The sequence below is a fragment of the Hemitrygon akajei genome, unplaced genomic scaffold, assembly GCF_048418815.1.
Source record: "Hemitrygon akajei unplaced genomic scaffold, sHemAka1.3 Scf000078, whole genome shotgun sequence".
In the NCBI taxonomy this organism is placed as follows: domain Eukaryota; kingdom Metazoa; phylum Chordata; class Chondrichthyes; order Myliobatiformes; family Dasyatidae; genus Hemitrygon; species Hemitrygon akajei.
In genome coordinates this window covers 898,725-914,433 of record NW_027331964.1, presented here as the reverse complement: position 1 = coordinate 914,433, position 15,709 = coordinate 898,725, and the positions used below count along the sequence as shown (strand labels likewise).

At 46.5% G+C, this 15,709-nt stretch overlaps 1 protein-coding gene across 2 annotated transcripts in view; it reads left to right on the top strand.

The window, feature by feature from the left end:
- The first annotated feature begins 674 nt into the window (after positions 1–674).
- Positions 675–15,709, top strand: part of LOC140722514 (pregnancy-specific glycoprotein 22-like) — a 74,362-nt gene continuing 59,327 nt past the window's right edge. For both annotated transcript variants that reach the window (XR_012097643.1, XM_073037236.1), the window contains exons 1-3: positions 675–749; positions 1,021–1,338; positions 9,646–9,963. Coding sequence is in view for 1 of the 2 variants with exons in the window: in XM_073037236.1 (XP_072893337.1) it covers positions 698–749; positions 1,021–1,338; positions 9,646–9,963 (688 nt within the window). In the remaining variant the exon portion in view is untranslated. The remainder of the gene's footprint in view (positions 750–1,020; positions 1,339–9,645; positions 9,964–15,709) is intronic.

The following is a 15,709-nucleotide window of genomic DNA, read 5'->3' as shown; positions in this document are numbered from 1 at the left end:
GCCAAGCAGAGATTCTCTCAGACGGAGCTTAAACCTGCTCACCCTCACCACCGCCAACCCTTCAATGAGGACTGGTGTGTGATCTCCCGACTTCTCCTTCGCGGCGTTCACAGTCACATCCTTGGTCTTGCTGTCTCTTGGTGCAAAATTATTGCGGCGACAACACTCAGCCAGTCTACCTATTCCGGAGGGAAGTAGTTTTGAGGAAATTTCCACATGATCTGGTAGAGGACGACACCAGAGTATCGAGGGTCGAATAGCCTTCTGCTTCTCCAGCGTGTTAGGTTCGTTCATTCTCCGCAATCTCGCTCTGCGCTCCAGTCAGCTCCGGCTTTTCAGATAACGGGATCTCGGGATCTCTCATGGAGACCAGGAAATGAGGCTCACTCTCCGAATGTAACAGAGACAGGCGCCGCTCTCTCGGGATCGCGTGGATGACGTTCACTTTACTCTCTCTCTTTCTCTTCATGTCGGTGGGTGAGAGAAACTCTCTTTGAGACCATTATCGGATTCCACACAGCAGCAGATAGTTGTAGAACAGCACACAGGATTTGATGTAGATCTGAGCAAAGTACAGACTCTCTGATCCAATCAGCGCTGCCGCTTGTGACGTCAGAATCCAGATATCTGACCCGCAAACCAGGAAGTGCGGCTCAGTCTCCGAGTGTAACAGAGATCGGCGCTGCTCTCTCTTGGGATGGCGGGACTGGCCTTCGCAGCTCTCGTTCTTTGTCTACACATAACGGCGGGTGAGTGTCACTCTCTCCAACCATTGGTGACCATATAATCAACAGAACGACAGGTAGTTAAATGAATGAAGATGAGTTTATAATGATCGACCTTACAGTGGCGGATAACCATCAGAGTGGAGGGTGGTAGGAGGCATGAAGATCAGGTTATCCGGGTCGACCTTACTGAGCTAAGAACAGATCCCGGGTATCTGTACAGATTGAGTTAAGTGCAGTTCCCAAGTCTATCCGCGTCTGTCGCTTTTCCCTCATATGATTTTCTCTTTCTCAGGTGAGTCCCAGCAGCTTACTATTATCGTTGAGCACAGCCAGAGAAATGTCACCGCTGGGGGAGATGCGCTTTTTTCAGTCCGGCCGTCGGGCAATGTCACCAGTGGAAGCTGGACTTTTAATGGGAAAACAGTCGCCCAGTGGATCGATCAGACCGGGCTTGTAGATAATGAGTACAGATCGCGGGCAGAGTTATTCACTTCCAACGGGTCGCTTCTGCTGAAATCGGTGAACGTGCTGGACAGCGGGGAATACCGTGTGAATATGGTTCCAACTAGCGGCTCCCAAATCTCAGCGACCGTCACTCTGCGTGTCACTGGTAAGTGAGACAGAGTCATGCGATCTCGGACTATAACTTTCATTTTATTCCCGTGGTGAAAGAATACAATACAACCTTTACGGTGGTCGCAGAACCTGGGACTCCAGTGAACTCTGCCAGACCTGCTCTCGGACTGTTCAGTTCTCACTGTTGTGCGTGTCTGTGTATCGCCGTTTCTGTTTGCAGGCTGCTCGCACTTGTCCGTGCCGGATGTCAGTTCCGTCTTCAAGGCCATCAAGTAATCATTTGTGCTGTATTTTACTCTATTTTTGAAAACGACTGTTTCACAAGTCAGCTGGAAATGATTAATTCTAAATCATCTACTTGAACGTTTAACGATGTTCCCCTCCCCAGTGCCACCTACATGTCTATGATAGTATAGAAACATAGAAACATAGAAAATCTACAGCACAATACAGGCCCTTCGTTCCACAAGGTTCTGACGAACATGACTCTACCTTAGAAATTACTGGGCTTACTTATTGCCCTCTATTTTTCTAAGCACCATGTAACCATCCAAAAGCTTCTTAAAGGACCCTATCATATCCGACTTCACCAAAATTGTCAGCAGCCCATTACTCTCTGAGTAAAACACTGACCCCTGACATCTCCTCTGTACCTACTCCACTGCACCTTAAACCTGTGTCCTCTTGTGGCGACCATTTCAGCCCTGGGAAAAGCTTCTGACAATCCACATGATCAATGCCTCTCATCATCTTATACACCTCTATCAGGTCACCTCTCATCCTCCGTCGTTCCAAGACGAACAGCCGAGTTCACTCATCCTGTTTTCCCTCATCCAGGCAATATGCCTATGAATCCCCTCTGCAAACTTTCTATGGCTTCCACATCCTTCCTGTAGTGAGGCGACCGGAACTGAGCACAGTACTCCAAGTGGAGTCTGACCAGGGTCCTATATAGCTGCAACATTACCTCTCTGCTCTTCAACTCAGTCCCACTATTGATGAAGATAATACACTTTACGCTTTCTCAAACACAGAGTCAACCTGCACAGCTACTTTGAGCGTCTTATGGACTCGAAGATCCCTCTGATCCTCCACATTGCCAATTGTCTTACCATTAATACTATATTCTGACATCATATTTGACCTACCAATAAACCACTTCACACTTATCTGGGTTGTATTCCATCTGCCACCTCTCAGCTCAGTTTTGCATCCCATTAATGCTGACTGCTCTCTACACTATATTGACAGCATTCTGTAGTTTTATCTCTGATCTGTGCATCTGCAGTATTTTGTTTTAAGCAGAATATATCTCCTTGGAGCCATCATTTCAGCACAGTACGTTACACGTGATACATGATCTGTGGTATTTTTACAGAAGCCGTATCCAGGCCCAACATCACATCGAATGACGCTGACTCGGTAGAACACAATGACACTGTTAGTTTGGAGTGCACGGCAAGAGGGGGACATGCTTCCTATTCGTATTTAACGGAAAGCAGGACAGTTAGCTCTGACGTTACGATTACAGTGAGCAGCACATTGACTGAAAGTTTACCGCCAGTATCACTGTATTTGCCCATGTCTCAAACACTGATTATATTTTAAATGGAGAAAATACAGCAATAAGAAAATGATGTGCAAAGGAACTTGGCATTCCTTTGTGTAGGATTGCCTAAAGGATAATTTAGAGGTTGAGTCTGATGTGAGGAAGGGAAAAGCGATGTTAGCATTCATTTCAAGGGGACAGGAATATAAAGGTAAGCATGTAATATTGAAGGTTTATGAAGCATCGGTGAGGCCTCATTTAGAGTATTGTGAACAGATTTTGGCCCCTTACACAAGAATGGATGTATTGAATTTGGAGAGGGTTCAAACGGCGTTCACGAAAATGATTCCGAGATTGAAAGCCTTGACATATTAGGAGCCTTTGATGTCCCTGAGCCTGTATTCACTAGAATCCAGAAGAGCTGAGAGGAAGGGTGACATCATTGAAACCAGTCGAGGCACAGATAGAGTGGATGTGGAGAGGATGTTTCCTATAGTGGGGGAGTCTAGGACCAGAGGACACAGATAGAGTGGATGTGGAGAGAATATTTCCTATAGTGGGGGAGTCTAGGACCAGAGGACACAGATAGAGTGGCTGTGGAGAGGATGTTTCCTATACTGGGGTGTCTAGGACCAGAGGACACAGATAGAGTGGATGTGGAGAGGATGTTTCCTATAGTGGGGGCGTCTAGGACCAGAGGACACAGACAGAGTGGATGTGGAGAGGATGTTTCCTATAGTGCGGGAGTCAAGGACCAGAGGACACAGATAGAGTGGATGTGGAGAGGATGTTTCCTATAGTGGGGGAGTCTAGGACCAGAGGATACAGACAGAGTGCATGTGGAGAGAATGTTTCCTATAGTGTGGGAGTCAAGGACCAGAGGACACAGATAGAGTGGATGTGGAGAGGATGTTTCCTATAGTGGGGGAGTCTAGGACCAGACGATACAGACAGAGTGGATGTGGAGAGGATGTTTCCTATAGTGCGGGAGTCAAGGACCAGAAGACACTGATAGAGTGGATGTGGAGAGGATGTTTCCTGTTGTGGGGTGTCTAGGACCAGAAGACACAGATGGAGTGTATGTGGAGAGAATGATTACTGTGGTTGGAGAGTCAAAGACAAGATGACACTGCTAACTATAGGGAGACTTCCTTTTAGAACGGAGCTGAAGAGTTATTTCTTCAGAAGAGATGGTGAATCTTTGGAATTGTTTGCCACAAGCATCGGTAGAGACCATGTCTTTATCTATATTTAACGCAGAATTTGACAGATTCTTGATTGGTCAGCGCATCAAGGGATACGGGGAGAAGGGAGGATGTTGAACAAATTAGTTTTTTTATTCTTTGGAGCGTAGAAGGGTGAGGGGGTGCTTGACAGAGGTTTTTAAAATAATGAGGGGATAGATCGAGTTGACGTGGATAGCTTTTTCCCATGGAGAGAAGGGGAGATTCAAACAACAGGACTTGATTTGAGAGTTAGGGGGTAAAGTTTTCAGGGTAACACGAGGGCGAATTTCTTTACTCAGAGAGTTGTAGCTGTGTGGACCGAGCTTCCATTAGAAGTATTAGAGGCAGGTTCGGTATTGTCATTTAAAGTAAAATTGAACTGGTATATGGGCAAGAAAGGAATGGAGGGCTATGGGCTGAGTGCGGGCCAGTGGGACTAGGTGAGTGTTATCGTCGAAACGGCCTAGAAGGGCGGAGAAGGCCTGTTTCCGTGCTGTAATTGTTATGTGGTTATATGGTTATTCGGGCGCAGAGGAAAATCGGATCAGTGATGATGAAATGGCGGCGTAGGCGCCATAAACAAAATGGCCGAAATCTGCCCCTATACTTTCTGATCCTATGGTCTTATAGAATCAAAATCCGGTTTAATATCGCCTGCATAGTTCGTAAAATAAGGGTTTTTTAATGGCAGCTTGCAGTGCGTTACTCAACAGTAAAACTATACATTACACATTTAAAACATTTTCCCATCTAACCTGTGGATAACAGCTGCCATTTCATTTTTCTGTTTGCGCCTTTGAAACTGGTTCCTGAATTCCAGTGGTATGTTAATGGCTCACATTTTATTATCAAAACGAACAACGCCTCACCCTTGTTGACGTGTCATCTACTGACACATGCAAATGAAGACATTTATTAGGATAACCAGAGGATCGAGTTCAGCAGCACAAAACTCTCCCGTATTAGGTGTGCTTTGTATGCAAAGGCTGTGGAGGTGTCGGATTTCTCTACGTTTCAACAGCGAAGTTGTGTTTGTTTATTCTTTATGAGCAGCTGGTGTGGTGCAGTCTCCTGTCGAGTCAGGGATCCTCGCTGATTGTTAAGCTCGGTTAGGCTTGCAATGCACGGTCACAGATATTGTCCGACAGGTCGTTACCTGCTGATGGGCGTGATGAATGTAATTGTCTCCATAGCACCAATGATGACACTGAAGTTTGTTTCCTTACTGGGAATGAAAGAATGTAACCGAGTTCAGACCATAGCGGGTGTGTCTGGAATTCCCCTCATGGTCCCTGTGTTTATGTAATTGACCCTTGTCTCAGTGGAACTGGTCAATATTTCCTCTTTCTCTACTCCACTTTTGTGACACTCTCTTCAGGTTGTTCATGAATTGTGGGCCTTGACTGAGTCAGGGATACTGATCACGGAAACAGATTCTGCCGTCCACCTGCTTCCTGATAACCCCACAGCTTCTTTATTGCTTGTCCCAGTTTCGTCAATTTGGGCAGTAACCCTACAAGCCCCTCCCACCCATGTCGCCTCCCAAATGCCTCTTAGCTATTGTAATTCTTCCACTTCTTTGGCAGTTCACCCCAGAGGCATACACCCATCGGTGGAAATAAATGGCCTCTTAGTTCTCCTTGGAATAGCTTGCTTCTCTCTGGTCCCTGCAGGTTTAGACTCCGAATCCCGTCGGAAAGTAGACAACTGTCCACGGTATCCCGAGGTTTCATCTGTCACTCCGTATTAGCTTGCGTTCGAATGGAATAACCTCGAGAATCTCTTCTTCCCTGTCTCCAGGTTGACATGTGTCTACGCTGTTGTAACTGTACCACTTCTTCAGGCAGCTCATTCCAGAACCAGGTGTAACAAAATCCTCCATTATTTCTCCTTGCAATATCTTCCCTCTTCGTTTGTATCTGTGCCCTCTCGATTTAGAATCCAAACCCGTCGCAGAGATTACAGCTGTCTGCCATATCCCGCGCATTCATGGGTCATTCCGTATTCCCCTATAATCGAATATGATAAATACTTCGCTTGGCCAACCTTTCCCTGTAATTCATGCTTTTATTCTCGGCAATATTCTGGAAAATCTCTTCCTCCCTGTCTCCAGGTTGACAATGCCTTCTCAATAACATGGTAGCCACACTTGCTGACAATTCTCCAGTTGTCGTCTCACTGAGCCATAATGTCCCGCCTCCACGAAACCCAGCGTGCTAAACTTCCTCCTCACCACCCTGCCTGAATGTGCGCCAGCTTTCAGCGAATTCTGCAAAGGATCTCCTATCCATCCGTGCCAATGTCCAAAATACATCACCTCATGTTAGTATATTTTGATACCAATTTGTAATTCCTCGGATCGCCTCCCAGTCAGATTAAATCTCTCTGTCAATCAATCAATCAAACCCGATGCCCTCTAAACAAGACACCTAATTTCGAGTCGTCACTAAACTTACTAACTGAGCCATTTGCATTCACATCCGTGTGATTCAGATAAAGAAGGAATGACAGAGATCCCATCTGATCCTGTGGCATCCCGCTGGTCTGAGGCTTCCTGTCGGAGAATACACCTCAGTCATCGCCCCCTATCACTGAGCCAATTCTGAGTCAAACTCTCTCCTTGCCATGAATCTCAGAATGACTAAACTTTCGGAACAGTCTGCCGTGCGGGAGTTTGTCAATGGCCTTATTCAACTTCACTGAGTTAACTTCATACCTCGCCTTCGTTACCAATACAAAAATAAAAATAAACTACAAAAGTTTCGAATCAGATTCACACCCAAAAAAACAATCATGATAATTATTATAAATGATTATGACCTCATCCAGGTCATTAACAAAAATCAAAAAGAGCAGGATTCTCTGCTCCATTTCTTGAACAAGGGAACAACACCCTCAACCGGTCAATCCTTCCGGAACCTCTCCTCATTGATAATGCAAAGATCGTCGCCAGAGGCCCAGCAATCTCCTCCCCATGGCCTTCCAGAGTAGACTGGGGTACATCCCGTCTGGTCCCGGTGACTTATCCAACTTGATGCTTTCCAAAACCTCCAGCAAATCCTCTTCCTTAATGTCTACATGCTACGTGTTTTCTGGAGTAAACGTTGCAAGTGGATAATGCTGGCGGTACATTGCCGAGCCTTATGAGTATCTGCTTTAATATTCTTAATAAATTGGTCAAATGAATTGTGCATTTGTTTTAGATGTTCCGGGAAATCTACATCTCACAGCCGAGATCTTGCCGCGTCTAGATCAATGTCAAATGAGATTTCATTTTTCTGTTTGCGCCTTCGAATCCGGTTCCTGAATTTCAGTGCTATGTCAATGGCTCACAGTTTATTAACGAAACGAACAACGCCTCACCCTTGTCAACGTGTCATCCACTGACACAGGCAGTTAGAGGCTTTTATCAGAAAACCAGAAGATCGAGTTCAGCAATACAAAACTTTCTCGTATCAGGTGTGCTTTGTATGAAAAGGCTGTGCAGGTGTCGGATTTCTCCACGTTACAACAGGGATGTTGTGTTTGTTTATTCTTTATCAGCAGCTGGTGTGGTGCAGTCTCCCATCGAGTCAGGGATCCTCGCTGATTATTAAACTCTGTTAGTTAGGCTTGCAATGCACGGTCACAGATATTGCCCGACAGGTCGTTACCTGCCGATAGGCGTGACGAATTTAATTGGCTCAGTGACAACAATGCGAACGCTGAACTTTGTGTCCTTGCTGGGAATGAAAGAATGCAGACAAGTTCAGACCACAGCGGGTGAGTCTGGAATTCCCCTCATGCTCCCCGTGTTTATGTAATTGATCCTTGGCTCATTTAAACTGTTCAATACTTCCTCCCTCTGCACTTCACTGTTGTGACACTCTGATCAGTTTGTTCATGAATTCTGGGACTTTACTGAGTCAGGGATATTGATCACGGAAACAGACACTGCCGCCCACCTGCTCCGTGATAACCCCACAGCTTCTTTAATGCTTCTCCCAGTTTCGTCTATTTGGGCAGTAACCCTACAAGCCCCTCCCTCCCATGTCGCCTCCCGAATGTCCCTAAGCTATTGTAATTCTTCCACTTCTTCGGCAGTTCATCGCAGAGTCATACACCCATCGCTGCAAATAAATTACCACTTAGTTCTCCTTGGAATATCTTCCATCCTTTCTTGTATCTGTCCCCTGTAGGTTTAGACTCCCAGTCCCTTCGGAAAGAATACAACTGTCTACGGTACACCGAGCATTCATCTGTCAGCCCGTATCAGGTTGCGTTCGAATGGAATATCCTCGAGAATCTCTCCTCCTCTGTCTCCAGGTTGACAATGCCTTCGCTATAACCTGGCAGCCAAACCTGCAGACGATTCTCCAGTTGTGGTCTCACCATTGGCTTACTTAACGGAACAGTCATGTCCCGTCTCCTGAACACCGATCCCTGAGTGATGAAATCCAGGGAGCTAAACGAGCTTTTCACAACCCTGTCTAAGTGTGTGGCCACTTTCAACAAACTCCGTACCCTTTGAACAAACTCATCCCTCCGTTCCACAGCGTTCAACACTGGTGCGAATCCACTTCCCTGTAATTCCATGGGCTCCTAACCTGCCTAACAGCCTCATCTCCGGCACTTGGTCGAAGGTCTTCTGAAAAATCCGAAGTGCACCACGTGTGATGCATCTCTTTTGTCTACCCTGCTGGCAATTTCCTCAAATAATTGCGGTAGGTTTGTCAGACAGAATTTTCCTGACGGGAAACCATGCTGTCCTGTCATGTGTCTCCAGGTACTTTATAATCTCATCCCTGACAATCGATTCCAACAACTTCCCAGCCAGTGACGTCAGGCTAATACGTCTGTAGTTTCCTTCCTGCTGCCTCCCAACCTGTTTAAAGAGCGGAGTAACATTTGCAATTTTCCAGTCATCCGGTACAATGCCAGAATCTATCGATTCTTGAAAGATCATCGTTAATGCCACTGCCATCCCACCAGCTCCATCCTCCAGGACCCGAGGGTGCACTCCATCAGGTCCAGGGGATTTATCCACCCTCAGACCATTAACCTTCCCGAGCACCTTCTCAGTCGTAATTTTCACTGCACAGACTTCACTTCCCTGACACTCTTCAATGTCCGGTATACTGTAGGCGTCCTCCACTGTGAAGACTGATGCAAAATACGCATTCAGTTCCTCTGCCATCTCTGCGTCTCATTACAATATCTCCAGTATCATTTCTATTGGTCCTATGTCCACCCCCGACTGTCCTGTACCCTTTAGACAATTAAAAAAAAACATTTACAATCTTCTTTGATATGAGTTGCCAGCTTCCCATCATAATTCATCCTTTCCGTCCAAATGGCATTTTCAGTTTCGCTTATTCTTTGTCTCTTCATTCCTGCGGGTAGGTCTGGGTCTCTTCGACCGGTAGAGATTAGAAACTCACCAGAGCGGCGGATGGGTACTGGAAAGATGAGTTTCGGAGAAAACTTGCATAAGTATCTCTACATATTGTATCCGTGTATGTATCTGTACAGTCTCGGGTCCAGCGGACTCTGTCGCTGTTTCTTCATACGATTTTCTCTTCCTCAGCTCAGTCTCCGAACTTTATCATCCACCTGGAGCACAGCCAGATAAATGTCCCCGAGGGGGGTGATGCGTTCTTTTCCGTGCGGCCGTCGGCCGGGGTCAGCAGTGGAAGCTGGAGTTTTAATGGGAAAACATTCGCCCAGTGGATCGGTCAGACCGAGATAATTGAAAACGTCTACACATCGCGAGCTGAGTTATTCACCTCCAACGGGTCGCTTCTGCTGAAGTCGGTGAACATGTCGGACAGTGGGGAATACCATGTGAATATGGTTCCAGATAGTGGCTCCCAGACCTCAGCGACCGTCACTCTGCGTGTCACTGGTAAGTGAGACAGAGTCATGCGATCTCGGACTATAACTTTCAGTTTAATCCTGTGGTGATAGAATACAAAACAACCCTTATTGTTCGTCGCTGGGTGACGGTATTGTTTCTGAATGCAAAACTAAACCGAGTGAACAAATCAGTTCCGCATTAGATTTAGTTTGAAGTTCCTCTCGGACAGGCATCGGCGATGATCGATGACTGGACACAGAACCTGGCCTCCAGTGAACCTGACCAGTCCCACTTTCGCACTGCTCAACTCTCACTCGTACTCAGTAAAGCTGTTGATTAGGAATTATAAAAGCTCCGCATGAGATTCAGTTCGGCCTTTCCCTTGGACAGGCATCGGCGATGATCGGTTGCTCTGGATATAGCACCTGGCCTCTAGTTAACCCTACCAGTGCCGCTTTCCGGACTGTTCAACTCTCACTCGTCTCTGTAGAGCTGTGGATTGACGTTCTTGTACCTTCTTCCCGATGCCAGTATCTTGAAAAGAGGATATCCTGTGTGGTGAGGATATTTGTCATGACCAATCTCCGCAGTCCCCTAAGGAAGCAGGAATCGTCGCTGTTGCACTTACGTGCTGTGTCCAAGACCAGAATGTCCTGCAAACAGTTAGAATGCTGCCCACGGTACGTCTGTAGAAATTTGCGAGTATCTCCAGTGACCTATCAAGTCTCCTCAAGTTCTTTACGCAATATGCCGGCTGTAGTGCCTTCACGGCAAATGTATCAATATGCTGGGCCCGGGACAGATCCTCAGAAAGGTTGACAGCCAGCATCGTGAAACTGCTCCCCCTTTCCACTCTCACTCCCTCGATGAGGACTGGTGTCTGTGTCCTCGACTAATCCTCCTTGACGTCCGAAGCACTTCCTTCGCGTCAGTGAAGTTGATGCAATGTAATTGGTGCCGAACCATTCAGCAAGCTGATCCATCTCGCTCCTGTCTGCCTTCTCGTCACCATGTAAAATTAGATAAGAAAACCATCTAATAAGAATTGTGTCACCGGCAAATTTATGTATGGAATATGAGCTGTGCTCAGTCACATTGTCAAGGTCCGGACAGTGAAGTCCGAGTTCCGGTTCACGGTCCGGTCCGTGGATTCCAGACTCCGAGTCTTCCGGCTGTCCCTTGTTTCATTTGGACTTAATCATAGGCACCTGATTCTCGTCTTGGCTCCGGGAATATAAGTACCCCTGGGTTGGAGTCTGAAAGCCAACTGCCCTCATTAACGTGTCCCCCCTCGGAATGGCTCCAGGCTCGTCAGTCGGGGTGGCTCCGAACTGACGACTGATCCAGAGGCGACGAAGAATAAAACATAAATATGCCACGGCCACTGATGTTTGATACATGTCAAGGAGTTAACAAGGAAACGGTATCCTTTTCAATCAACCAAAGATTTGACAGGATAGATCTTGTCTTGAGTTCATTCGATGAATCGCCATTTAATCTTTGGCTCCCTGGAGGAAGTCTGTAACTGTGAGCGGCGTCCAAATAAATTCCATAGACACGTCATTGTCGAAGTCAGGGCGATTCCTTTGTGAAAAAAAAAGAAGCGAATCTGTCAATAGACAATAGACAATAGGTGCAGAAGTAGACCATTCGGCCCTTCGAACATGCACCGCCATTTTGAGATCATGGCTGATCATCTACTATCAATACCCGGTTCCTGCCTTGTCCCCATATCCCTTGATTCCCCTATCCATAAGATACCTATCTAGCTCCTTCTTGAAAGCATCCAGAGAATTGGCCTCCACTGCCTTCCGAGGCAGTGCATTCCAGACCCCCACAACTCTCTGGGCGAAGAAGTTTTTCCTTAACTCTGTCCTAAATGATCTACCCCTTATTCTCAAACCATGCCCTCTGGTACTGGACTCTCCCAGCACCTGGAACATATTTCCTGCCTCTATCTTGTCCAATCCCTTAATAATCTTATCTGTTTCAATCAGATCCCCTCTCAATCTCCTTAATTCCAGCGTGTACATGCCCAGCCTCTCTAACCTCTCTTCGTACGACAGTTCAGACATCCCAGGAATTAACCTTGTGAATCTACGCTGCACTTCCGCTACAGCCAGGATGTCCTTCCTTAACCCTGGAGACCAAAACTGTACACAATACTCCAGGTGTGGTCTCACCAGGGCTCTGTACAAATGCAAGAGGATTTCCTTGCTCCAATTTCTGCAATAACTTACAGACAATTTTGCAAGAGAGAGAGAGGGAGAGAGAGAGAGAGAGAGAGAGAGAGAGAGAGAGAGAGAGAGAGAGAGAGAGAGAGAGAGAGAGAGAGGGGGGGGGGGGAGAGAGAGAGAGAGAGAGAGAGCAAGAGAGAGAGAGAGAGAGAGAGAGAGAGAGAGAGAGAGAGAGAGAGAGAGAGAGAGAGAGAGAGAGAGAGAGAGAGAGAGTGTGTCAGGGAAGGTTGCAACAAATGTAAACTTTGCCAATCCACTCAGTGGACGACAGCTCCCACATTAGGACATATATGTACCAGACCTTGCCGAAGTCACAGCAGGTCCGATGTCCAGATTCCGCTGAACGTATTTGGTGGAAGTCAGAAAGTCAGGAACAGGAAGTGAGGAGTTACTCTGTTGGGAGTATTCTATAGGCACCTTGGTCGCAGCAGAGATACCGAGGAACAGATTGGGAGGCAGATTTTGGAAAGGTGCAAAAATAACAGGGTTGTTAGATAGATAGATAGATAGATAGATAGATAGATAGATAGATAGATAGATAGATAGAGAGATAGATAGATAGATAGATAGATAGATAGATAGATAGATAGATAGATAGATAGATAATTTACTCATCCCCATGGGGAAATTCAACCTTTTTTCCAATGTCCCATACACTTGTTGTAGCAAAAACTAATTACATACAATACTTAACTCAGTAAGAACTAACTCAAAAAGCATTAATAATAGCTTTAAAAAATTCTTAAGTCCTGGCAGTTGAATTGTAAAGCCTAATGGCATTGGGGAGTATTGACCTCTTCATCCTGTCTGAGGAGCATTGCATCGATAGTAACCTGTCGCTGAAACTGCTTCTCTGTCTCTGGATGGTGCTATGTAGAGGATGTTCAGGGTTTTCCATAATTGACCGTAGCCTACTCAGCGCCCTTCGCTCAGCCACCGATGTTAAACTCTCCAGTACTTTGCCCACGACAGAGCCCGCCTTCCTTACCAGCTTATTAAGACGTGAGGCGTCCCTCTTCTTAATGCTTCCTCCCCAACACGCCACCACAAAGAAGAGGGCGCTCTCCACAACTGACCTATAGAACATCTTCAGCATCTCACTGCAGACATTGAATGACGCCAACCTTCTAAGGAAGTACAGTCGACTCTGTGCCTTCCTGCACAAGGCATCTGTGTTGGCAGTCCAGTCTAGCTTCTCGTCTAACTGTACTCCCAGATACTTGTAGGTCTTAACCTGCTCCACACATTCTCCAGTAATGATCACTGGCTCCATATGAGGCCTAGATCTCCTAAAGTCCACCACCATCTCCTTGGTCTTGGTGATATTGAGACGCAGGTAGTTTGAGTTGCACCATATCACAAAGTCCTGTATCAGTTTCCTATACTCCTCCTCCTGTCCATTCCTTACACACCCCACTATGGCCGTGTCATCAGCGAACTTCTGCACATGGCAGGACTCCGAGTTATATTGGAAGTCTGATGTGTACAGGGTGAACAGGACCGGAGAGAGTACGGTTCCCTGCGGCGCTCCTGTGCTGCTGACCACCGTGTCAGACCTACAGTCTCCCAGCCGCACATACTGAGGTCTATCTGTCAAGTAGTCCACTATCCAATCCACCATGTGAGAGTCTACTCCCATCTCCGTTCGTTTGTACCTTAAGATCTTGGGCTGGATGGTGTTAAAGGCACTAGAGAAGTCAAGGAATGTGATCCTCACAGCACAACTGACCCCATCTAGGTGAGAGAGTGATTTGTGCAGCAAATACGTGATAGCATCCTCCACTCCCACCTTCTCCTTATACGCAACCTGAAGCGGATCCCGGGCGTGCCTGGTTTGTGGCCTCAGATTCTGTATTATCAGCCGCTCCATGGTCTTCATCACGTGCGACGTCAAGGCAATAGGTCTGAAGTCATTCAACTCCTTTGGTTGTGGTGACTTTATCATGGGTGACTTTAACTTCCCTAGTATTGATTGGCCCTTGATTAGTTCCGAGGGTTCAGATGGGGCAGAGATTGTTAAGCGTGTCCAGGATGGATTCCTGTCACATAATGTTGACAGGCCGACTAGGGGGAATGCCATACTAGATCTGGAATTAGGTAACGGACCGGCTCAGGTCACAGATCGGTCATTGGGTGAGCATCTGGGGGACAGTGATCAGCTCCCCCTGGCCTTTAATGGAAAAGGATAAAATCAGAGAGGACAAGAAAATTTTTAATTGGGGAAGAGCAAATTATGAGGCTATAAGGCTAGTATTTTAGTGCGTGAATTGGGATGATGTTTTTGCAGGGAAATGTATGCTGGAGATGTGGTCCATGTTTACGGATCTCTTGCAGGATGTTAGGGATAAATTTGTCCGGATGAGGAAGATAAAGAATGGTAGGGTGAAGGAACCATGGGTGACAAGGGAGGTGGAAAACCGAGTCAGGTGGAAGAAGGCAGCGTACATTAGGAAGCAAGGATCAGATGGGTCTATTGAGGAATATAGGGTAGCAAGAAAGGAGCTTAAGAAGGGGCTGACGAGAGCAGGAAGGGGGCATGAGAAGGCCTTGGTGAGTAGGGTAAGGGAACACCCCAAAGCATTCTTCAATTACGTGAAGAACAAAAGGATGACAGGAATGAAGATAGGACCGATTAGAGATAAAAGTGGGAAGTTGTGCCTGGAGGCTTTGGAAGTCAGTGAGGTCCTCAATGAATACTTCTCTTCGGTATTCAACAATGAGAAGGAACTTGATGTTGGAGAGGACAATATAAGTGGGGTTGATGTTCTGGAGCATGTTGATATTAAGGGATACAAAGAGGAGGTGTTGGAGTTGTTACAATAGAGTTAGGACAGATAAGTCCCCGGGGCCTGACGGAATAGTCCCCAGGCTGCTCCACGAGGCGAGAGAAGAGATTGCTGAGTCTCTGACGAGGATCTTTATGTCATCGTTGTTCACGGGAATAGTACGGGAATATTGGACGGACCGGAATGTTGTCCTTTTCTTTCAAAAAGGGTAGTAGGGATAGTCTGGGTTATTATAGGCCAGTAAAGCTTACGCCTGTAGTGGGAAAGCTATTGGAACAGATTCCTAGAATTGGGATCCATTGGGATTTAGAGAATCATGGTCCGATCTGGGACAGACAGCATGACTTTGTGAAGTGCGGAACGTGTCTAACAAGCCTAACAGAGTTCTTGGAGGAGGCGACCAGGCATATAGATGAGGGTAGTGCGGTGAATGTGATCTACATGGAGTTTAGTAAAGCATTTGACAAGGTTCAAAGCGGTAGGATTATTCAGAAAGTCAGAATGCATGGGATCCATGGAGATTGGCCAGGTGGATTTAGAATTGGCTTGCCAATAGAAAGCAGAGTGTTGAGGTGGAGGGAGCCTATTCGGATTGGAAGGCTGTGAGGAGTGGTGTCCCACAAGTATCGGTTATGTGGCCTCTACTTTCCGTGATTTTTACTAACGTACTGGATGTGGGTGTACATGTGCGGGTTGGCATGTTTGCAAACGACACAAAGGTTGGTGGTGTTGTAGATAGTGTAGAGGATTGTCGATGAACGCAGAGAGACA